A 26,236-nucleotide genomic window follows, 5' to 3' on the forward strand; every position below is an offset into this window, starting at 1 on the left:
GTGATTTTAAAGCACCACTTTAAGTTTTTTGCTTAAGTTTTTTTTATTTAGTTAAGTAATTAGAAGCATGGAGGTTGGGATTTTTTAAGATTAATAATGATTATTTAATTAATTATTATTATTTTCATAAATTTTGGCATTTTTTAATATTAGTAATTATTATTTAATTAATTAGTTATTATTTATTTAATTAATTAGTTATTATTTATTTAATTAATTCTTATTATTTTATAACTTTTTGGCATATTTTAAAAGTCAATCATTGTTATTGTTACTTAATTAATTATAAATATTATTTATTACATTTTTTCACTTGGAAAATTTTGAAGAAAAACATTTAGGATTATAATTTGTTATTATATATGATTATGAAGATATGATTATGATTATGAAGATATGATTATAATAACGATTTTGTTATGCTAAAGAAAAAAGATATAGATTTACAAGGCATATATATAGGTAATAGGTTATATCATTAAATATATAATCGTTGTCGCCTAAACGTCTTTTTTTGCAACTAACAAAGTGTCATTAAAATTGATTTCACAATGTGCAGTGAATTTGGAAGACTTGATGATACTACAATGGAAGTTGAAAACATGACAGTGATGATGAGTAACCTTATGAAGAATCTCAACAACGATGTCTCTGTTGAAACTTTAATGAAGAATTTCAACAGTGATATGTCGGTTGAAATTTTTAAATATTTAGATATCTTTGAATCATCTTCCGCCATTGATCGATTTTTCGAAGCATGGTGCAAAGCTAGCCAGGAGGGTTGGCAAACACTTGATTTTTCGATGTTGAAATCCGATTTTATCAAGACTCGAGTTGAGCCGTTTGTTTGGGTTAATCATCACTTCGACAACAATTTATACAATTTGTTGTTTGCTGCGTTGAAATCTAGTAATGGAAATATCAAAATTTGATTTTTCATTATAATTTGTTTCTCACCGATGATCAATTCATGTATACAGCTAAAAGGTAATTATAGATTTTTCATTACAACTCTCTTCATTAAAAATATCTAATGACGGATGATTGATAACTGAAACTGATGAATGGATAAATTGTATTGTGACAGGTGTCCACTTGTAAGACGATTAGTTTTTGTGTCATGGAATAGAATCAAGAAAATATCTATTAAAAAAGCTATTAGGGGATGGAAGGATCTAGAATCAATGACAATGCCAAGTATAAGAGATCCAAAATATGTATTTGAAGAAATTTCGAAGAATTGCAAGAATTTCAAAGAGCTAAAGATTATGGGACATTTACATATGCGGTTTGCTTCTGCTCTCACCATGCATCTTCCAAACTTAGAAGTACTAAGTATTCGATGTTCATGTTTGGATATGAAAGCTCTTGCTTTGATTTTAGATAAACTTCAACATTTACAAGTACTCAACATTTCACATTCTTGTTTTGTGAAATCTGGTTTTAATGTTGATGATCGTGAAAGGTACATGTTTATCAATGAAATTGATCTTAGTACTATAAGAGAAAAGGCTTCTAGGTTGTGTGAGTTTTTCCTATGCGAGAAACAAACATCATGCATCATGTGTCATCGAACAAGAGATGGTTGTGGATTTCCTAGATGGTTCATGTACGAGGAAGGAATTTGGAAAGACGATGAAGTCAAGTCTCTTGCCATTTGAAATCTCACTTTTATTGTAATTTTTTTCGCTTAATTTATTTTGTCTGATTTGTTAATTTCATGGTACATTTTAATTTTTTAATGTAAAAAAGATATTCATATTAATTTTTAGTTATTTAAAATTTACTGTGTTGTTCATGTTTATCTTATTAATTAAGCGAAATTATTTAATTATTTAAAATTTATTGTTATGTTTATCTTATTAATTACGCGAAATTCTTTAGTTATTTAAAAGTTATTATATTATTCATGTTTATCTTATTAACTATGTGAAAATTCGGAAATTTAAATTTAATTAGATTAGTTGAGGTTAATATGCAAGACCAAAATATATTATATCTAATAAACTATAAAATTAACAGAGAGCAAAAATATTTTAAATCTATTTTTTTTCGATACAATTATAGAATGTTTTTTAGAGTAATGAATGAGTTGGTATTTATTTTGATAGAAGTTATATTAATAATTGTGTTTTTAAATTTCAAAATTATATAGATTTTGATGGATTCTTTTTTGAATTTAATTCTGTGAAACTTTTTAGTTGAACGCAATTTCAACAATCTCATAATTCACTTCAAAAGTATTTAAGTTTTATTTAAATATTTGTAAATAAAGTCTCAATCAAATTCAAATATCTTAATCTCTACCATCATAAAATCCAAATTAAATATTTAAAGTAACCAAAACGCCATTATTCATTCAAACAAATAACATAAATTTCATAAAATCATATACCTTAATTACAATAAATAAACAAGAATATTAAAACTAAAAATACCTAAAATAACCTCAAATCAAGAGTAGCAAACCAAAAAGTTCCGCCATTCTTGATCCAACAATTCAGAGTATTTAGAGTTAATAAAAATTACTAAATTATGAATCATAAATTACATAAATTACTCTCTCCTATCACTAAACAAAGACTACAAATCATGGTAACCATTAATTATTAATTTTTAATCTATTAAATTAAATGTTGGCTTAAATGCATTTTGATTATCTATTTAGATTTTTTTAGTTCTTAAAGAAATCATGAATTTGATCTCTCTATTTAATATTTTGAATTGTCTATTAGCTTATACATAACTTTGTGTATTATACAGATAATATATATATATATATATATATATATATATATATATATATATATATATATATATATATATATATATATATATATATATATATATATATATATATATATATATATATATATATATATATATCATTTACGTGGATAATGTGAATATAATAGATTTTATCATTTACTTCTTTCTAACTGTTTTATAAAAAACTTCTGTTTGTATCTTCTTCTTCAATGGATCTTGATTCTATCTTCATCATCTCTGTTATCACTGCTTCTTCTTATCTGAATATTGACATGGTATCAGAGCCTCAATAGCTCTGGTAGTCATTGTTCTTCCTTTCTCCTCTCCAATCGATTGCGTTATCTTTCAACCGATTGCGTTATCTTTCAACAGATTATTCCAATTTGCAGATTCTTGTTGTTCCTTCATTTCTTCTTTCATGGCTAACCAGAGCTTCACTGATTTTTCCACAAACTCGTCGAATCCGTATTACCTACATCCGAATGAGAATCTTCCAATCATCCTCGTTTTACCTTTACTTGATGATAAAAATTACCATACTTAGGTGAGATGAATACATATTGCGTTGATCTCCAAGAACAAGGACAAATTCGTTGACGGTACACTCACAAAGCCTCTCGTTTCTTATCCCTTATACGCTTCATGAATTCGGTGTAACATAATGGTTCTAACATGGATTCACCGTTCAATATCCGAATCTATTGCTAAGTCCGTGTTGTGGATCGAAAGTGCAGTTGGAGTATGGAAGAACTTGCAGCTCCGTTTTTTTGCAAGGTGATATTTTCCGCATTTCAGATATTCAAGAAGATTTGTACAAGTTTCGCCAGGGTTCTCTTGATGTTTCAAATTATTTCACTCAATTGAAGGTAATGTGGGATGAACTCGAGAATTATCGACCTGTACCAGCTTGTTCTTGTGCCATGTCATGTTCTTGTGGTGCCATCGATTCAATTCGAAAATATAGAGAGCAAGAATATGTTATCAGGTTTCTTAAGGGTTTGAATGAGAAGTTTACACATTCCAAATCTCAAATAATGATGATGCATCCCCTTCCTACCATTGACAAGGCATTTTCATTGGTGATTCAACAAGAAAGAGAGATGAATTATGCAGGGTCCTCTATGGTCATTCTTATTGCTTCAGCAAACGAAGAAGTGACTGCATTTTAGCTTCATAGTTCTTCTTCAGGACACGCTAATGGCAAGACTGGTCAGACTCTATGGACCATTTAGTATGTTAAACAAGTTGGTGGTGTACATTTTTCTGTGATGGCTAGCAGTGAACTGGTGTACAAGTTTTTTTACCCGCTTATGATAGCTAGCGACGGAGGCACGGGGTAGACCCATATACCATCGCATGGCAGCGTCCCTAAAAGTGTCATATAGTAGCTTGCCCTTCATGGAGTTGAGTGCTTTTATGGTGGTCATTTATGTGTTGATGGATCCGACGTGCTTGTAGGAATCACTGCACCCATCAATCTTGGCAAAAAAGGAGGTTTGAATCGCTTAGGGACAAACACCCCTCATATCTCGTCTGAGATTGGTTGAGGTACCAAAAGTTAGTTTTGTCTTGAGTTAAGTGTATATGAGCCATCAAAGTGACTTCTTTTGAATCAGTATTTCCAGCATGAGCAGGTTGTGTTACACCGTTGACATTCTCCTTTGATTCTTTTTTAAGTAACAATCCCCAACATATTGTCCAAACTTTTGACATAAAATTCATTGAACTTATTTCATCTCCACCTTCTTTTTGAATTCCTAACTATGAAAAGTACCATTTTTGTTTGTCTCACTCTGACTTCTTAAATTCTTTCTTGCACCATCACTTTCATTCCACTTATTCTTCCATTTTTATTTACCCTTATTGTTGTTTGAGGAGTCCTTTTTCATTTTCTTGAAGAATTTGGCATGTAAAGCTTCTTCATATACCTTTTTCGAATTTTTCCATTTTAACCTCAACTCACTACATTCAAGAGATGCTTGCAATTCTTCAAGTTTCATTTATGACAAATCTTTGAACTTTTCAATGGCCACAACAATGTGATCAAATTTTGCAGGAAGAGCACTTAAAACCTTATTCATTTTCTACACTTTAGAGATCTTCTCTCCGCAAGACTTTATTTAGTTTGTAAAAATTACCAACTTTGAGAAGAACTCATTAATGACTTCACCATCATTCAACTTTATTTTCTTTAATCTGTCATCCCTACCATACAACTTCTTGAGAGTATCTTACGGATATTTGCTTGTTTCTTGCTTAATGATCTTCTCAAAGACATTTGAGTTCACACAATGGTGAATCAAGTACAATCCTTTCTCATCTTTCTTAATCATTTCACAATGATAAACTCTTTACACCTCGATAGCATTTATCGTTAATGTTAAGAAAACATCATTCACAATTTCAAGCACGTCTTGAAATCTGAATATCATATTCATCTACACACACCATTTATCATAATTTTTTCTCTTAAAAACTAGTAGATTGGCGGGGGACTGATTGAAGGTTGTACTACTATTTTTCATGGATGGAGATCGAAGATCGAACCAATGCTCTAGATACAAATTTGTTAGATAACTTGAATTACAAGTTATTTGCAAATTGAGAAAAAATAAAAGAATAAAGAGCAATTCAGATAGGAGTATTATTATAATGGAACTGAGTGTATTACAAACATTTGCTACATTCTTTATATATGATTGTATGATTAACTAACTTCTAATTAGTAACCACATACACAATTAGCAGTAACCGTATACATAGTTGTTAGTAAAAACATACATAACTAGAAGTAAACAGTGTATAATTAGCTTCTAACTTCTAAAACTGAATTACATATCTTATAACAGCATCACAACAAGTTACATTGCCTTCAAAAGATTTATGCTTTGACATGTTCATTCACTATCAAGGGATGCACGCGTGCTTTAGCTTTCTCTGAAGCAACCCAATTGCATTCTCAGATTCTACGTTTTGGGTGATGTTGATGTATTATTACTCATATTTTGTTAGATGTGTATGCAAAAATTGGTTTTATTAATGCTACATAGAAAGTTTTTGATGAAATGATCAAACGAGACATTGCTTCTTAGATTATAATGTTTTTTTGTGTTGGCTCAAGAGAGCCGGCCCAATGAAGCCATAACTTTATTTAACAGGACGAAGGAAGATAGATGGAAGCCTAATGATGTGACTATTCTCGCCGCACATCATCTCAGATAATTCATTAGAGATATGTCTGTGCGTTATTACTGGTTTATCTAAAAAAAAGTAAATTTGTTTTAGAAAAATTTCCAAACAAAGTTTGTAAATAGTTTAGTTGATTTTGAAATTCTCATTACACAATGGCATAGATAATGAATGATATAGATTATTAGAAAAATCAAATGAATATGAATTGTGATTTTAAACCACCACTTTAAGTTTTTTGCTTAAGTTTTTTTTATTTAGTTAAGTAATTAGAAGCATGGAGGTTGGGATTTTTTAAGATTAATAATGATTATTTAATTAATTATTATTATTTTCATAAATTTTGGCATTTTTTAATATTAGTAATTATTATTTAATTAATTAGTTATTATTTATTTAATTAATTAGTTATTATTTATTTAATTAATTCTTATTATTTTATAACTTTTTGGCATATTTTAAAAGTCAATCATTGTTATTGTTACTTAATTAATTATAAATATTATTTATTACAATTTTTTCACTTGGAAAATTTTGAAGAAAAACATTTAGGATTATAATTTGTTATTATATATGATTATGAAGATATGATTATGATTATGAAGATATGATTATAATAACGATTTTGTTATGCTAAAGAAAAAAGATATAGATTTACAAGGCATATATATAGGTAATAGGTTATATCATTAAATATATAATCGTTGTCGCCTAAACGTCTTTTTTTGCAACTAACAAAGTGTCATTAAAATTGATTTCACAATGTGCAGTGAATTTGGAAGACTTGATGATACTACAATGGAAGTTGAAAACATGACAGTGATGATGAGTAACCTTATGAAGAATCTCAACAACGATGTCTCTGTTGAAACTTTAATGAAGAATTTCAACAGTGATATGTCGGTTGAAATTTTTAAATATTTAGATATCTTTGAATCATCTTCCGCCATTGATCGATTTTTCGAAGCATGGTGCAAAGCTAGCCAGGAGGGTTGGCAAACACTTGATTTTTCGATGTTGAAATCCGATTTTATCAAGACTCGAGTTGAGCCGTTTGTTTGGGTTAATCATCACTTCGACAACAATTTATACAATTTGTTGTTTGCTGCGTTGAAATCTAGTAATGGAAATATCAAAAATTTGATTTTTCATTATAATTTGTTTCTCACCGATGATCAATTCATGTATACAGCTAAAAGGTAATTATAGATTTTTCATTACAACTCTCTTCATTAAAAATATCTAATGACGGATGATTGATAACTGAAACTGATGAATGGATAAATTGTATTGTGACAGGTGTCCACTTGTAAGACGATTAGTTTTTGTGTCATGGAATAGAATCAAGAAAATATCTATTAAAAAAGCTATTAGGGGATGGAAGGATCTAGAATCAATGACAATGCCAAGTATAAGAGATCCAAAATATGTATTTGAAGAAATTTCGAAGAATTGCAAGAATTTCAAAGAGCTAAAGATTATGGGACATTTACATATGCGGTTTGCTTCTGCTCTCACCATGCATCTTCCAAACTTAGAAGTACTAAGTATTCGATGTTCATGTTTGGATATGAAAGCTCTTGCTTTGATTTTAGATAAACTTCAACATTTACAAGTACTCAACATTTCACATTCTTGTTTTGTGAAATCTGGTTTTAATGTTGATGATCGTGAAAGGTACATGTTTATCAATGAAATTGATCTTAGTACTATAAGAGAAAAGGCTTCTAGGTTGTGTGAGTTTTTCCTATGCGAGAAACAAACATCATGCATCATGTGTCATCGAACAAGAGATGGTTGTGGATTTCCTAGATGGTTCATGTACGAGGAAGGAATTTGGAAAGACGATGAAGTCAAGTCTCTTGCCATTTGAAATCTCACTTTTATTGTAATTTTTTTCGCTTAATTTATTTTGTCTGATTTGTTAATTTCATGGTACATTTTAATTTTTTAATGTAAAAAAGATATTCATATTAATTTTTAGTTATTTAAAATTTACTGTGTTGTTCATGTTTATCTTATTAATTAAGCGAAATTATTTAATTATTTAAAATTTATTGTTATGTTTATCTTATTAATTACGCGAAATTCTTTAGTTATTTAAAAGTTATTATATTATTCATGTTTATCTTATTAACTATGTGAAAATTCGGAAATTTAAAATTTAATTAGATTAGTTGAGGTTAATATGCAAGACCAAAATATATTATATCTAATAAACTATAAAATTAACAGAGCAAAAATATTTTAAATCTATTTTTTTTCGATACAATTATAGAATGTTTTTTAGAGTAATGAATGAGTTGGTATTTATTTTGATAGAAGTTATATTAATAATTGTGTTTTTAAATTTCAAAATTATATAGATTTTGATGGATTCTTTTTTGAATTTAATTCTGTGAAACTTTTTAGTTGAACGCAATTTCAACAATCTCATAATTCACTTCAAAAGTATTTAAGTTTTATTTAAATATTTGTAAATAAAGTCTCAATCAAATTCAAATATCTTAATCTCTACCATCATAAAATCCAAATTAAATATTTAAAGTAACCAAAACGCCATTATTCATTCAAACAAATAACATAAATTTCATAAAATCATATACCTTAATTACAATAAATAAACAAGAATATTAAAACTAAAAATACCTAAAATAACCTCAAATCAAGAGTAGCAAACCAAAAAGTTCCGCCATTCTTGATCCAACAATTCAGAGTATTTAGAGTTAATAAAAATTACTAAATTATGAATCATAAATTACATAAATTACTCTCTCCTATCACTAAACAAAGACTACAAATCATGGTAACCATTAATTATTAATTTTTAATCTATTAAATTAAATGTTGGCTTAAATGCATTTTGATTATCTATTTAGATTTTTTTTAGTTCTTAAAGAAATCATGAATTTGATCTCTCTATTTAATATTTTTGAATTGTCTATTAGCTTATACATAACTTTGTGTATTATACAGATAATATATATATATATATATATATATATATATTATATATATATATATATATATATATATATATATATATCAATTTACGTGGATAATGTGAATATAACAGATTTTATCATTTACTTCTTTCTAACTGTTTTATAAAAAACTTCTGTTTGTATCTTCTTCTTCAATGGATCTTGATTCTATCTTCATCATCTCTGTTATCACTGCTTCTTCTTATCTGAATATTGACATGGTATCAGAGCCTCAATAGCTCTGGTAGTCATTGTTCTTCCTTTCTCCTCTCCAATCGATTGCGTTATCTTTCAACCGATTGCGTTATCTTTCAACAGATTATTCCAATTTGCAGATTCTTGTTGTTCCTTCATTTCTTCTTTCATGGCTAACCAGAGCTTCACTGATTTTTCCACAAACTCGTCGAATCCGTATTACCTACATCCGAATGAGAATCTTCCAATCATCCTCGTTTTACCTTTACTTGATGATAAAAATTACCATACTTAGGTGAGATGAATACATATTGCGTTGATCTCCAAGAACAAGGACAAATTCGTTGACGGTACACTCACAAAGCCTCTCGTTTCTTATCCCTTATACGCTTCATGAATTCGGTGTAACATAATGGTTCTAACATGGATTCACCGTTCAATATCCGAATCTATTGCTAAGTCCGTGTTGTGGATCGAAAGTGCAGTTGGAGTATGGAAGAACTTGCAGCTCCGTTTTTTTGCAAGGTGATATTTTCCGCATTTCAGATATTCAAGAAGATTTGTACAAGTTTCGCCAGGGTTCTCTTGATGTTTCAAATTATTTCACTCAATTGAAGGTAATGTGGGATGAACTCGAGAATTATCGACCTGTACCAGCTTGTTCTTGTGCCATGTCATGTTCTTGTGGTGCCATCGATTCAATTCGAAAATATAGAGAGCAAGAATATGTTATCAGGTTTCTTAAGGGTTTGAATGAGAAGTTTACACATTCCAAATCTCAAATAATGATGATGCATCCCCTTCCTACCATTGACAAGGCATTTTCATTGGTGATTCAACAAGAAAGAGAGATGAATTATGCAGGGTCCTCTATGGTCATTCTTATTGCTTCAGCAAACGAAGAAGTGACTGCATTTTAGCTTCATAGTTCTTCTTCAGGACACGCTAATGGCAAGACTGGTCAGACTCTATGGACCATTTAGTATGTTAAACAAGTTGGTGGTGTACATTTTTCTGTGATGGCTAGCAGTGAACTGGTGTACAAGTTTTTTTACCCGCTTATGATAGCTAGCGACGGAGGCACGGGGTAGACCCATATACCATCGCATGGCAGCGTCCCTAAAAGTGTCATATAGTAGCTTGCCCTTCATGGAGTTGAGTGCTTTTATGGTGGTCATTTATGTGTTGATGGATCCGACGTGCTTGTAGGAATCACTGCACCCATCAATCTTGGCAAAAAAGGAGGTTTGAATCGCTTAGGGACAAACACCCCTCATATCTCGTCTGAGATTGGTTGAGGTACCAAAAGTTAGTTTTGTCTTGAGTTAAGTGTATATGAGCCATCAAAGTGACTTCTTTTGAATCAGTATTTCCAGCATGAGCAGGTTGTGTTACACCGTTGACATTCTCCTTTGATTCTTTTTTAAGTAACAATCCCCAACATATTGTCCAAACTTTTGACATAAAATTCATTGAACTTATTTCATCTCCACCTTCTTTTTGAATTCCTAACTATGAAAAGTACCATTTTTGTTTGTCTCACTCTGACTTCTTAAATTCTTTCTTGCACCATCACTTTCATTCCACTTATTCTTCCATTTTTATTTACCCTTATTGTTGTTTGAGGAGTCCTTTTTCATTTTCTTGAAGAATTTGGCATGTAAAGCTTCTTCATATACCTTTTTCGAATTTTTCCATTTTAACCTCAACTCACTACATTCAAGAGATGCTTGCAATTCTTCAAGTTTCATTTATGACAAATCTTTGAACTTTTCAATGGCCACAACAATGTGATCAAATTTTGCAGGAAGAGCACTTAAAACCTTATTCATTTTCTACACTTTAGAGATCTTCTCTCCGCAAGACTTTATTTAGTTTGTAAAAATTACCAACTTTGAGAAGAACTCATTAATGACTTCACCATCATTCAACTTTATTTTCTTTAATCTGTCATCCCTACCATACAACTTCTTGAGAGTATCTTACGGATATTTGCTTGTTTCTTGCTTAATGATCTTCTCAAAGACATTTGAGTTCACACAATGGTGAATCAAGTACAATCCTTTCTCATCTTTCTTAATCATTTCACAATGATAAACTCTTTACACCTCGATAGCATTTATCGTTAATGTTAAGAAAACATCATTCACAATTTCAAGCACGTCTTGAAATCTGAATATCATATTCATCTACACACACCATTTATCATAATTTTTTCTCTTAAAAACTAGTAGATTGGCGGGGGACTGATTGAAGGTTGTACTACTATTTTTCATGGATGGAGATCGAAGATCGAACCAATGCTCTAGATACAAATTTGTTAGATAACTTGAATTACAAGTTATTTGCAAATTGAGAAAAAATATAAAAGAATAAAGAGCAATTCAGATAGGAGTATTATTATAATGGAACTGAGTGTATTACAAACATTTGCTACATTCTTTATATATGATTGTATGATTAACTAACTTCTAATTAGTAACCACATACACAATTAGCAGTAACCGTATACATAGTTGTTAGTAAAAACATACATAACTAGAAGTAAACAGTGTATAATTAGCTTCTAACTTCTAAAACTGAATTACATATCTTATAACAGTATCACAACAAGTTACATTGCCTTCAAAAGATTTATGCTTTGACATGTTCATTCACTATCAAGGGATGCACGCGTGCTTTAGCTTTCTCTGAAGCAACCCAATTGCATTCTCAGATTCTACGTTTTGGGTGATGTTGATGTATTATTACTCATATTTTGTTAGATGTGTATGCAAAAATTGGTTTTATTAATGCTACATAGAAAGTTTTTGATGAAATGATCAAACGAGACATTGCTTCTTAGATTATAATGTTTTTTTGTGTTGGCTCAAGAGAGCCGGCCCAATGAAGCCATAACTTTATTTAACAGGACGAAGGAAGATAGATGGAAGCCTAATGATGTGACTATTCTCGCCGCACATCATCTCAGATAATTCATTAGAGATATGTCTGTGCGTTATTACTGGTTTATCTAAAAAAAAGTAAATTTGTTTTAGAAAAATTTCCAAACAAAGTTTGTAAATAGTTTAGTTGATTTTGAAATTCTCATTACACAATGGCATAGATAATGAATGATATAGATTATTAGAAAAATCAAATGAATATGAATTGTGATTTTAAAGCACCACTTTAAGTTTTTTGCTTAAGTTTTTTTTATTTAGTTAAGTAATTAGAAGCATGGAGGTTGGGATTTTTTAAGATTAATAATGATTATTTAATTTATTATTATTATTTTCATAAAGTTTGGCATTTTTTAATATTAGTAATTATTATTTAATTAATTAGTTATTATTTATTTAATTAATTAGTTATTATTTATTTAATTAATTCTTATTATTTTATAACTTTTTGGCATATTTTAAAAGTCAATCATTGTTATTGTTACTTAATTAATTATAAATATTATTTATTACAATTTTTTCACTTGGAAAATTTTGAAGAAAAACATTTAGGATTATAATTTGTTATTATATATGATTATGAAGATATGATTATGATTATGAAGATATGATTATAATAACGATTTTGTTATGCTAAAGAAAAAAGATATAGATTTACAAGGCATATATATAGGTAATAGGTTATATCATTAAATATATAATCGTTGTCGCCTAAACGTCTTTTTTTGCAACTAACAAAGTGTCATTAAAATTGATTTCACAATGTGCAGTGAATTTGGAAGACTTGATGATACTACAATGGAAGTTGAAAACATGACAGTGATGATGAGTAACCTTATGAAGAATCTCAACAACGATGTCTCTGTTGAAACTTTAATGAAGAATTTCAACAGTGATATGTCGGTTGAAATTTTTAAATATTTAGATATCTTTGAATCATCTTCCGCCATTGATCGATTTTTCGAAGCATGGTGCAAAGCTAGCCAGGAGGGTTGGCAAACACTTGATTTTTCGATGTTGAAATCCGATTTTATCAAGACTCGAGTTGAGCCGTTTGTTTGGGTTAATCATCACTTCGACAACAATTTATACAATTTGTTGTTTGCTGCGTTGAAATCTAGTAATGGAAATATCAAAAATTTGATTTTTCATTATAATTTGTTTCTCACCGATGATCAATTCATGTATACAGCTAAAAGGTAATTATAGATTTTTCATTACAACTCTCTTCATTAAAAATATCTAATGACGGATGATTGATAACTGAAACTGATGAATGGATAAATTGTATTGTGACAGGTGTCCACTTGTAAGACGATTAGTTTTTGTGTCATGGAATAGAATCAAGAAAATATCTATTAAAAAAGCTATTAGGGGATGGAAGGATCTAGAATCAATGACAATGCCAAGTATAAGAGATCCAAAATATGTATTTGAAGAAATTTCGAAGAATTGCAAGAATTTCAAAGAGCTAAAGATTATGGGACATTTACATATGCGGTTTGCTTCTGCTCTCACCATGCATCTTCCAAACTTAGAAGTACTAAGTATTCGATGTTCATGTTTGGATATGAAAGCTCTTGCTTTGATTTTAGATAAACTTCAACATTTACAAGTACTCAACATTTCACATTCTTGTTTTGTGAAATCTGGTTTTAATGTTGATGATCGTGAAAGGTACATGTTTATCAATGAAATTGATCTTAGTACTATAAGAGAAAAGGCTTCTAGGTTGTGTGAGTTTTTCCTATGCGAGAAACAAACATCATGCATCATGTGTCATCGAACAAGAGATGGTTGTGGATTTCCTAGATGGTTCATGTACGAGGAAGGAATTTGGAAAGACGATGAAGTCAAGTCTCTTGCCATTTGAAATCTCACTTTTATTGTAATTTTTTTCGCTTAATTTATTTTGTCTGATTTGTTAATTTCATGGTACATTTTAATTTTTTAATGTAAAAAAGATATTCATATTAATTTTTAGTTATTTAAAATTTACTGTGTTGTTCATGTTTATCTTATTAATTAAGCGAAATTATTTAATTATTTAAAATTTATTGTTATGTTTATCTTATTAATTACGCGAAATTCTTTAGTTATTTAAAAGTTATTATATTATTCATGTTTATCTTATTAACTATGTGAAAATTCGGAAATTTAAAATTTAATTAGATTAGTTGAGGTTAATATGCAAGACCAAAATATATTATATCTAATAAACTATAAAATTAACAGAGAGCAAAAATATTTTAAATCTATTTTTTTTCGATACAATTATAGAATGTTTTTTAGAGTAATGAATGAGTTGGTATTTATTTTGATAGAAGTTATATTAATAATTGTGTTTTTAAATTTCAAAATTATATAGATTTTGATGGATTCTTTTTTGAATTTAATTCTGTGAAACTTTTTAGTTGAACGCAATTTCAACAATCTCATAATTCACTTCAAAAGTATTTAAGTTTTATTTAAATATTTGTAAATAAAGTCTCAATCAAATTCAAATATCTTAATCTCTACCATCATAAAATCCAAATTAAATATTTAAAGTAACCAAAACGCCATTATTCATTCAAACAAATAACATAAATTTCATAAAATCATATACCTTAATTACAATAAATAAACAAGAATATTAAAACTAAAAATACCTAAAATAACCTCAAATCAAGAGTAGCAAACCAAAAAGTTCCGCCATTCTTGATCCAACAATTCAGAGTATTTAGAGTTAATAAAAATTACTAAATTATGAATCATAAATTACATAAATTACTCTCTCCTATCACTAAACAAAGACTACAAATCATGGTAACCATTAATTATTAATTTTTAATCTATTAAATTAAATGTTGGCTTAAATGCATTTTGATTATCTATTTAGATTTTTTTTAGTTCTTAAAGAAATCATGAATTTGATCTCTCTATTTAATATTTTTGAATTGTCTATTAGCTTATACATAACTTTGTGTATTATACAGATAATATATATATATATATATATATATATATATATATTATATATATATATATATATATATATATATATAATATCAATTTACGTGGATAATGTGAATATAACAGATTTTATCATTTACTTCTTTCTAACTGTTTTATAAAAAACTTCTGTTTGTATCTTCTTCTTCAATGGATCTTGATTCTATCTTCATCATCTCTGTTATCACTGCTTCTTCTTATCTGAATATTGACATGGTATCAGAGCCTCAATAGCTCTGGTAGTCATTGTTCTTCCTTTCTCCTCTCCAATCGATTGCGTTATCTTTCAACCGATTGCGTTATCTTTCAACAGATTATTCCAATTTGCAGATTCTTGTTGTTCCTTCATTTCTTCTTTCATGGCTAACCAGAGCTTCACTGATTTTTCCACAAACTCGTCGAATCCGTATTACCTACATCCGAATGAGAATCTTCCAATCATCCTCGTTTTACCTTTACTTGATGATAAAAATTACCATACTTAGGTGAGATGAATACATATTGCGTTGATCTCCAAGAACAAGGACAAATTCGTTGACGGTACACTCACAAAGCCTCTCGTTTCTTATCCCTTATACGCTTCATGAATTCGGTGTAACATAATGGTTCTAACATGGATTCACCGTTCAATATCCGAATCTATTGCTAAGTCCGTGTTGTGGATCGAAAGTGCAGTTGGAGTATGGAAGAACTTGCAGCTCCGTTTTTTTGTAAGGTGATATTTTCCGCATTTCAGATATTCAAGAAGATTTGTACAAGTTTCGCCAGGGTTCTCTTGATGTTTCAAATTATTTCACTCAATTGAAGGTAATGTGGGATGAACTCGAGAATTATCGACCTGTACCAGCTTGTTCTTGTGCCATGTCATGTTCTTGTGGTGCCATCGATTCAATTCGAAAATATAGAGAGCAAGAATATGTTATCAGGTTTCTTAAGGGTTTGAATGAGAAGTTTACACATTCCAAATCTCAAATAATGATGATGCATCCCCTTCCTACCATTGACAAGGCATTTTCATTGGTGATTCAACAAGAAAGAGAGATGAATTATGCAGGGTCCTCTATGGTCATTCTTATTGCTTCAGCAAACGAAGAAGTGACTGCATTTTAGCTTCATAGTTCTTCTTCAGGACACGCTAATGGCAAGACTGGTCAGACTCTATGGACCATTTAGTATGTTAAACAAGTTGGTGGTGTACATTTTTCTGTGATGGCTAGCAGTGAACTGGTGTACAAGTTTTTTTACCCGCTTATGATAGCTAGCGACGGAGGCACGGGGTAGACCCATATACCATCGCATGGCAGCGTCCCTAAAAGTGTCATATAGTAGCTTGCCCTTCATGGAGTTGAGTGCTTTTATGGTGGTCATTTATGTGTTGATGGATCCGACGTGCTTGTAGGAATCACTGCACCCATCAATCTTGGCAAAAAAGGAGGTTTGAATCGCTTAGGGACAAACACCCCTCATATCTCGTCTGAGATTGGTTGAGGTACCAAAAGTTAGTTTTGTCTTGAGTTAAGTGTATATGAGCCATCAAAGTGACTTCTTTTGAATCAGTATTTCCAGCATGAGCAGGTTGTGTTACACCGTTGACATTCTCCTTTGATTCTTTTTTAAGTAACAATCCCCAACATATTGTCCAAACTTTTGACATAAAATTCATTGAACTTATTTCATCTCCACCTTCTTTTTGAATTCCTAACTATGAAAAGTACCATTTTTGTTTGTCTCACTCTGACTTCTTAAATTCTTTCTTGCACCATCACTTTCATTCCACTTATTCTTCCATTTTTATTTACCCTTATTGTTGTTTGAGGAGTCCTTTTTCATTTTCTTGAAGAATTTGGCATGTAAAGCTTCTTCATATACCTTTTTCGAATTTTTCCATTTTAACCTCAACTCACTACATTCAAGAGATGCTTGCAATTCTTCAAGTTTCATTTATGACAAATCTTTGAACTTTTCAATGGCCACAACAATGTGATCAAATTTTGCAGGAAGAGCACTTAAAACCTTATTCATTTTCTACACTTTAGAGATCTTCTCTCCGCAAGACTTTATTTAGTTTGTAAAAATTACCAACTTTGAGAAGAACTCATTAATGACTTCACCATCATTCAACTTTATTTTCTTTAATCTGTCATCCCTACCATACAACTTCTTGAGAGTATCTTACGGATATTTGCTTGTTTCTTGCTTAATGATCTTCTCAAAGACATTTGAGTTCACACAATGGTGAATCAAGTACAATCCTTTCTCATCTTTCTTAATCATTTCACAATGATAAACTCTTTACACCTCGATAGCATTTATCGTTAATGTTAAGAAAACATCATTCACAATTTCAAGCACGTCTTGAAATCTGAATATCATATTCATCTACACACACCATTTATCATAATTTTTTCTCTTAAAAACTAGTAGATTGGCGGGGGACTGATTGAAGGTTGTACTACTATTTTTCATGGATGGAGATCGAAGATCGAACCAATGCTCTAGATACAAATTTGTTAGATAACTTGAATTACAAGTTATTTGCAAATTGAGAAAAAATATAAAAGAATAAAGAGCAATTCAGATAGGAGTATTATTATAATGGAACTGAGTGTATTACAAACATTTGCTACATTCTTTATATATGATTGTATGATTAACTAACTTCTAATTAGTAACCACATACACAATTAGCAGTAACCGTATACATAGTTGTTAGTAAAAACATACATAACTAGAAGTAAACAGTGTATAATTAGCTTCTAACTTCTAAAACTGAATTACATATCTTATAACAGCATCACAACAAGTTACATTGCCTTCAAAAGATTTATGCTTTGACATGTTCATTCACTATCAAGGGATGCACGCGTGCTTTAGCTTTCTCTGAAGCAACCCAATTGCATTCTCAGATTCTACGTTTTGGGTGATGTTGATGTATTATTACTCATATTTTGTTAGATGTGTATGCAAAAATTGGTTTTATTAATGCTACATAGAAAGTTTTTGATGAAATGATCAAACGAGACATTGCTTCTTAGATTATAATGTTTTTTTGTGTTGGCTCAAGAGAGCCGGCCCAATGAAGCCATAACTTTATTTAACAGGACGAAGGAAGATAGATGGAAGCCTAATGATGTGACTATTCTCGCCGCACATCATCTCAGATAATTCATTAGAGATATGTCTGTGCGTTATTACTGGTTTATCTAAAAAAAAGTAAATTTGTTTTAGAAAAATTTCCAAACAAAGTTTGTAAATAGTTTAGTTGATTTTGAAATTCTCATTACACAATGGCATAGATAATGAATGATATAGATTATTAGAAAAATCAAATGAATATGAATTGTGATTTTAAACCACCACTTTAAGTTTTTTGCTTAAGTTTTTTTTATTTAGTTAAGTAATTAGAAGCATGGAGGTTGGGATTTTTTAAGATTAATAATGATTATTTAATTAATTATTATTATTTTCATAAATTTTGGCATTTTTTAATATTAGTAATTATTATTTAATTAATTAGTTATTATTTATTTAATTAATTAGTTATTATTTATTTAATTAATTCTTATTATTTTATAACTTTTTGGCATATTTTAAAAGTCAATCATTGTTATTGTTACTTAATTAATTATAAATATTATTTATTACAATTTTTTCACTTGGAAAATTTTGAAGAAAAACATTTAGGATTATAATTTGTTATTATATATGATTATGAAGATATGATTATGATTATGAAGATATGATTATAATAACGATTTTGTTATGCTAAAGAAAAAAGATATAGATTTACAAGGCATATATATAGGTAATAGGTTATATCATTAAATATATAATCGTTGTCGCCTAAACGTCTTTTTTTGCAACTAACAAAGTGTCATTAAAATTGATTTCACAATGTGCAGTGAATTTGGAAGACTTGATGATACTACAATGGAAGTTGAAAACATGACAGTGATGATGAGTAACCTTATGAAGAATCTCAACAACGATGTCTCTGTTGAAACTTTAATGAAGAATTTCAACAGTGATATGTCGGTTGAAATTTTTAAATATTTAGATATCTTTGAATCATCTTCCGCCATTGATCGATTTTTCGAAGCATGGTGCAAAGCTAGCCAGGAGGGTTGGCAAACACTTGATTTTTCGATGTTGAAATCCGATTTTATCAAGACTCGAGTTGAGCCGTTTGTTTGGGTTAATCATCACTTCGACAACAATTTATACAATTTGTTGTTTGCTGCGTTGAAATCTAGTAATGGAAATATCAAAAATTTGATTTTTCATTATAATTTGTTTCTCACCGATGATCAATTCATGTATACAGCTAAAAGGTAATTATAGATTTTTCATTACAACTCTCTTCATTAAAAATATCTAATGACGGATGATTGATAACTGAAACTGATGAATGGATAAATTGTATTGTGACAGGTGTCCACTTGTAAGACGATTAGTTTTTGTGTCATGGAATAGAATCAAGAAAATATCTATTAAAAAAGCTATTAGGGGATGGAAGGATCTAGAATCAATGACAATGCCAAGTATAAGAGATCCAAAATATGTATTTGAAGAAATTTCGAAGAATTGCAAGAATTTCAAAGAGCTAAAGATTATGGGACATTTACATATGCGGTTTGCTTCTGCTCTCACCATGCATCTTCCAAACTTAGAAGTACTAAGTATTCGATGTTCATGTTTGGATATGAAAGCTCTTGCTTTGATTTTAGATAAACTTCAACATTTACAAGTACTCAACATTTCACATTCTTGTTTTGTGAAATCTGGTTTTAATGTTGATGATCGTGAAAGGTACATGTTTATCAATGAAATTGATCTTAGTACTATAAGAGAAAAGGCTTCTAGGTTGTGTGAGTTTTTCCTATGCGAGAAACAAACATCATGCATCATGTGTCATCGAACAAGAGATGGTTGTGGATTTCCTAGATGGTTCATGTACGAGGAAGGAATTTGGAAAGACGATGAAGTCAAGTCTCTTGCCATTTGAAATCTCACTTTTATTGTAATTTTTTTCGCTTAATTTATTTTGTCTGATTTGTTAATTTCATGGTACATTTTAATTTTTTAATGTAAAAAAGATATTCATATTAATTTTTAGTTATTTAAAATTTACTGTGTTGTTCATGTTTATCTTATTAATTAAGCGAAATTATTTAATTATTTAAAATTTATTGTTATGTTTATCTTATTAATTACGCGAAATTCTTTAGTTATTTAAAAGTTATTATATTATTCATGTTTATCTTATTAACTATGTGAAAATTCGGAAATTTAAAATTTAATTAGATTAGTTGAGGTTAATATGCAAGACCAAAATATATTATATCTAATAAACTATAAAATTAACAGAGCAAAAATATTTTAAATCTATTTTTTTTCGATACAATTATAGAATGTTTTTTAGAGTAATGAATGAGTTGGTATTTATTTTGATAGAAGTTATATTAATAATTGTGTTTTTAAATTTCAAAATTATATAGATTTTGATGGATTCTTTTTTGAATTTAATTCTGTGAAACTTTTTAGTTGAACGCAATTTCAACAATCTCATAATTCACTTCAAAAGTATTTAAGTTTTATTTAAATATTTGTAAATAAAGTCTCAATCAAATTCAAATATCTTAATCTCTACCATCATAAAATCCAAATTAAATATTTAAAGTAACCAAAACGCCATTATTCATTCAAACAAATAACATAAATTTCATAAAATCATATACCTTAATTACAATAAATAAACAAGAATATTAAAACTAAAAATACCTAAAATAACCTCAAATCAAGAGTAGCAAACCAAAAAGTTCCGCCATTCTTGATCCAACAATTCAGAGTATTTAGAGTTAATAAAAATTACTAAATTATGAATCATAAATTACATAAATTACTCTCTCCTATCACTAAACAAAGACTACAAATCATGGTAACCATTAATTATTAATTTTTAATCTATTAAATTAAATGTTGGCTTAAATGCATTTTGATTATCTATTTAGATTTTTTTTAGTTCTTAAAGAAATCATGAATTTGATCTCTCTATTTAATATTTTTGAATTGTCTATTAGCTTATACATAACTTTGTGTATTATACAGATAATATATATATATATATATATATATATATATATATATATATATATATATATATATATATATATATATATCAATTTACGTGGATAATGTGAATATAACAGATTTTATCATTTACTTCTTTCTAACTGTTTTATAAAAAACTTCTGTTTGTATCTTCTTCTTCAATGGATCTTGATTCTATCTTCATCATCTCTGTTATCACTGCTTCTTCTTATCTGAATATTGACATGGTATCAGAGCCTCAATAGCTCTGGTAGTCATTGTTCTTCCTTTCTCCTCTCCAATCGATTGCGTTATCTTTCAACCGATTGCGTTATCTTTCAACAGATTATTCCAATTTGCAGATTCTTGTTGTTCCTTCATTTCTTCTTTCATGGCTAACCAGAGCTTCACTGATTTTTCCACAAACTCGTCGAATCCGTATTACCTACATCCGAATGAGAATCTTCCAATCATCCTCGTTTTACCTTTACTTGATGATAAAAATTACCATACTTAGGTGAGATGAATACATATTGCGTTGATCTCCAAGAACAAGGACAAATTCGTTGACGGTACACTCACAAAGCCTCTCGTTTCTTATCCCTTATACGCTTCATGAATTCGGTGTAACATAATGGTTCTAACATGGATTCACCGTTCAATATCCGAATCTATTGCTAAGTCCGTGTTGTGGATCGAAAGTGCAGTTGGAGTATGGAAGAACTTGCAGCTCCGTTTTTTTGCAAGGTGATATTTTCCGCATTTCAGATATTCAAGAAGATTTGTACAAGTTTCGCCAGGGTTCTCTTGATGTTTCAAATTATTTCACTCAATTGAAGGTAATGTGGGATGAACTCGAGAATTATCGACCTGTACCAGCTTGTTCTTGTGCCATGTCATGTTCTTGTGGTGCCATCGATTCAATTCGAAAATATAGAGAGCAAGAATATGTTATCAGGTTTCTTAAGGGTTTGAATGAGAAGTTTACACATTCCAAATCTCAAATAATGATGATGCATCCCCTTCCTACCATTGACAAGGCATTTTCATTGGTGATTCAACAAGAAAGAGAGATGAATTATGCAGGGTCCTCTATGGTCATTCTTATTGCTTCAGCAAACGAAGAAGTGACTGCATTTTAGCTTCATAGTTCTTCTTCAGGACACGCTAATGGCAAGACTGGTCAGACTCTATGGACCATTTAGTATGTTAAACAAGTTGGTGGTGTACATTTTTCTGTGATGGCTAGCAGTGAACTGGTGTACAAGTTTTTTTACCCGCTTATGATAGCTAGCGACGGAGGCACGGGGTAGACCCATATACCATCGCATGGCAGCGTCCCTAAAAGTGTCATATAGTAGCTTGCCCTTCATGGAGTTGAGTGCTTTTATGGTGGTCATTTATGTGTTGATGGATCCGACGTGCTTGTAGGAATCACTGCACCCATCAATCTTGGCAAAAAAGGAGGTTTGAATCGCTTAGGGACAAACACCCCTCATATCTCGTCTGAGATTGGTTGAGGTACCAAAAGTTAGTTTTGTCTTGAGTTAAGTGTATATGAGCCATCAAAGTGACTTCTTTTGAATCAGTATTTCCAGCATGAGCAGGTTGTGTTACACCGTTGACATTCTCCTTTGATTCTTTTTTAAGTAACAATCCCCAACATATTGTCCAAACTTTTGACATAAAATTCATTGAACTTATTTCATCTCCACCTTCTTTTTGAATTCCTAACTATGAAAAGTACCATTTTTGTTTGTCTCACTCTGACTTCTTAAATTCTTTCTTGCACCATCACTTTCATTCCACTTATTCTTCCATTTTTATTTACCCTTATTGTTGTTTGAGGAGTCCTTTTTCATTTTCTTGAAGAATTTGGCATGTAAAGCTTCTTCATATACCTTTTTCGAATTTTTCCATTTTAACCTCAACTCACTACATTCAAGAGATGCTTGCAATTCTTCAAGTTTCATTTATGACAAATCTTTGAACTTTTCAATGGCCACAACAATGTGATCAAATTTTGCAGGAAGAGCACTTAAAACCTTATTCATTTTCTACACTTTAGAGATCTTCTCTCCGCAAGACTTTATTTAGTTTGTAAAAATTACCAACTTTGAGAAGAACTCATTAATGACTTCACCATCATTCAACTTTATTTTCTTTAATCTGTCATCCCTACCATACAACTTCTTGAGAGTATCTTACGGATATTTGCTTGTTTCTTGCTTAATGATCTTCTCAAAGACATTTGAGTTCACACAATGGTGAATCAAGTACAATCCTTTCTCATCTTTCTTAATCATTTCACAATGATAAACTCTTTACACCTCGATAGCATTTATCGTTAATGTTAAGAAAACATCATTCACAATTTCAAGCACGTCTTGAAATCTGAATATCATATTCATCTACACACACCATTTATCATAATTTTTTCTCTTAAAAACTAGTAGATTGGCGGGGGACTGATTGAAGGTTGTACTACTATTTTTCATGGATGGAGATCGAAGATCGAACCAATGCTCTAGATACAAATTTGTTAGATAACTTGAATTACAAGTTATTTGCAAATTGAGAAAAAATATAAAAGAATAAAGAGCAATTCAGATAGGAGTATTATTATAATGGAACTGAGTGTATTACAAACATTTGCTACATTCTTTATATATGATTGTATGATTAACTAACTTCTAATTAGTAACCACATACACAATTAGCAGTAACCGTATACATAGTTGTTAGTAAAAACATACATAACTAGAAGTAAACAGTGTATAATTAGCTTCTAACTTCTAAAACTGAATTACATATCTTATAACAGCATCACAACAAGTTACATTGCCTTCAAAAGATTTATGCTTTGACATGTTCATTCACTATCAAGGGATGCACGCGTGCTTTAGCTTTCTCTGAAGCAACCCAATTGCATTCTCAGATTCTACGTTTTGGGTGATGTTGATGTATTATTACTCATATTTTGTTAGATGTGTATGCAAAAATTGGTTTTATTAATGCTACATAGAAAGTTTTTGATGAAATGATCAAACGAGACATTGCTTCTTAGATTATAATGTTTTTTGTGTTGGCTCAAGAGAGCCGGCCCAATGAAGCCATAACTTTATTTAACAGGACGAAGGAAGATAGATGGAAGCCTAATGATGTGACTATTCTCGCCGCACATCATCTCAGATAATTCATTAGAGATATGTCTGTGCGTTATTACTGGTTTATCTAAAAAAAAGTAAATTTGTTTTAGAAAAATTTCCAAACAAAGTTTGTAAATAGTTTAGTTGATTTTGAAATTCTCATTACACAATGGCATAGATAATGAATGATATAGATTATTAGAAAAATCAAATGAATATGAATTGTGATTTTAAACCACCACTTTAAGTTTTTTGCTTAAGTTTTTTTTATTTAGTTAAGTAATTAGAAGCATGGAGGTTGGGATTTTTTAAGATTAATAATGATTATTTAATTAATTATTATTATTTTCATAAATTTTGGCATTTTTTAATATTAGTAATTATTATTTAATTAATTAGTTATTATTTATTTAATTAATTAGTTATTATTTATTTAATTAATTCTTATTATTTTATAACTTTTTGGCATATTTTAAAAGTCAATCATTGTTATTGTTACTTAATTAATTATAAATATTATTTATTACAATTTTTTCACTTGGAAAATTTTGAAGAAAAACATTTAGGATTATAATTTGTTATTATATATGATTATGAAGATATGATTATGATTATGAAGATATGATTATAATAACGATTTTGTTATGCTAAAGAAAAAAGATATAGATTTACAAGGCATATATATAGGTAATAGGTTATATCATTAAATATATAATCGTTGTCGCCTAAACGTCTTTTTTTGCAACTAACAAAGTGTCATTAAAATTGATTTCACAATGTGCAGTGAATTTGGAAGACTTGATGATACTACAATGGAAGTTGAAAACATGACAGTGATGATGAGTAACCTTATGAAGAATCTCAACAACGATGTCTCTGTTGAAACTTTAATGAAGAATTTCAACAGTGATATGTCGGTTGAAATTTTTAAATATTTAGATATCTTTGAATCATCTTCCGCCATTGATCGATTTTTCGAAGCATGGTGCAAAGCTAGCCAGGAGGGTTGGCAAACACTTGATTTTTCGATGTTGAAATCCGATTTTATCAAGACTCGAGTTGAGCCGTTTGTTTGGGTTAATCATCACTTCGACAACAATTTATACAATTTGTTGTTTGCTGCGTTGAAATCTAGTAATGGAAATATCAAAAATTTGATTTTTCATTATAATTTGTTTCTCACCGATGATCAATTCATGTATACAGCTAAAAGGTAATTATAGATTTTTCATTACAACTCTCTTCATTAAAAATATCTAATGACGGATGATTGATAACTGAAACTGATGAATGGATAAATTGTATTGTGACAGGTGTCCACTTGTAAGACGATTAGTTTTTGTGTCATGGAATAGAATCAAGAAAATATCTATTAAAAAAGCTATTAGGGGATGGAAGGATCTAGAATCAATGACAATGCCAAGTATAAGAGATCCAAAATATGTATTTGAAGAAATTTCGAAGAATTGCAAGAATTTCAAAGAGCTAAAGATTATGGGACATTTACATATGCGGTTTGCTTCTGCTCTCACCATGCATCTTCCAAACTTAGAAGTACTAAGTATTCGATGTTCATGTTTGGATATGAAAGCTCTTGCTTTGATTTTAGATAAACTTCAACATTTACAAGTACTCAACATTTCACATTTTTGTTTTGTGAAATCTGGTTTTCATGTTGATGATCGTGAAAGGTACATGTTTATCAATGAAATTGATCTTAGTACTATAAGAGAAAAGGCTTCTAGGTTGTGTGAGTTTTTCCTATGCGAGAAACAAACATCATGCATCATGTGTCATCGAACAAGAGATGGTTGTGGATTTCCTAGATGGTTCATGTACGAGGAAGGAATTTGGAAAGACGATGAAGTCAAGTCTCTTGCCATTTGAAATCTCACTTTTATTGTAATTTTTTTCGCTTAATTTA

General features: G+C 29.7%; 4 protein-coding genes and 1 pseudogene across 4 annotated transcripts; all 5 read left to right on the top strand.

The window, feature by feature from the left end:
• The first annotated feature begins 551 nt into the window (after window positions 1–551).
• On the top strand, window positions 552–1,661 carry LOC127104741 (F-box/LRR-repeat protein At3g48880-like; annotated as a pseudogene).
• Window positions 1,662–6,720: 5,059 nt separating this feature from the next.
• LOC127104742 (F-box/LRR-repeat protein At3g48880) lies at window positions 6,721–7,831 on the top strand. The gene is made up of 2 exons (XM_051041907.1): window positions 6,721–7,157; window positions 7,258–7,831. The coding sequence occupies exons 1-2, from the start codon at window positions 6,721–6,723 to the stop codon at window positions 7,829–7,831; spliced, it is 1,011 nt and encodes a 336-aa protein (XP_050897864.1).
• A 5,010-nt stretch (window positions 7,832–12,841) lies between these two features.
• LOC127104743 (F-box/LRR-repeat protein At3g48880) lies at window positions 12,842–13,952 on the top strand. The gene is made up of 2 exons (XM_051041908.1): window positions 12,842–13,278; window positions 13,379–13,952. Exons 1-2 carry the CDS (start codon window positions 12,842–12,844, stop codon window positions 13,950–13,952), a joined length of 1,011 nt encoding a protein of 336 aa, XP_050897865.1.
• A 5,015-nt stretch (window positions 13,953–18,967) lies between these two features.
• Window positions 18,968–20,078, top strand: LOC127104744 (F-box/LRR-repeat protein At3g48880). The gene is made up of 2 exons (XM_051041910.1): window positions 18,968–19,404; window positions 19,505–20,078. Exons 1-2 carry the CDS (start codon window positions 18,968–18,970, stop codon window positions 20,076–20,078), a joined length of 1,011 nt encoding a protein of 336 aa, XP_050897867.1.
• Window positions 20,079–25,088: 5,010 nt separating this feature from the next.
• Window positions 25,089–26,199, top strand: LOC127104745 (F-box/LRR-repeat protein At3g48880). The gene is made up of 2 exons (XM_051041911.1): window positions 25,089–25,525; window positions 25,626–26,199. Exons 1-2 carry the CDS (start codon window positions 25,089–25,091, stop codon window positions 26,197–26,199), a joined length of 1,011 nt encoding a protein of 336 aa, XP_050897868.1.
• The last annotated feature ends 37 nt before the right edge of the window (window positions 26,200–26,236 follow it).

Source organism: Lathyrus oleraceus, chromosome 7 (genome assembly GCF_024323335.1).
Source record: "Lathyrus oleraceus cultivar Zhongwan6 chromosome 7, CAAS_Psat_ZW6_1.0, whole genome shotgun sequence".
NCBI classification, from domain to species: Eukaryota; Viridiplantae; Streptophyta; class Magnoliopsida; order Fabales; family Fabaceae; genus Lathyrus; species Lathyrus oleraceus.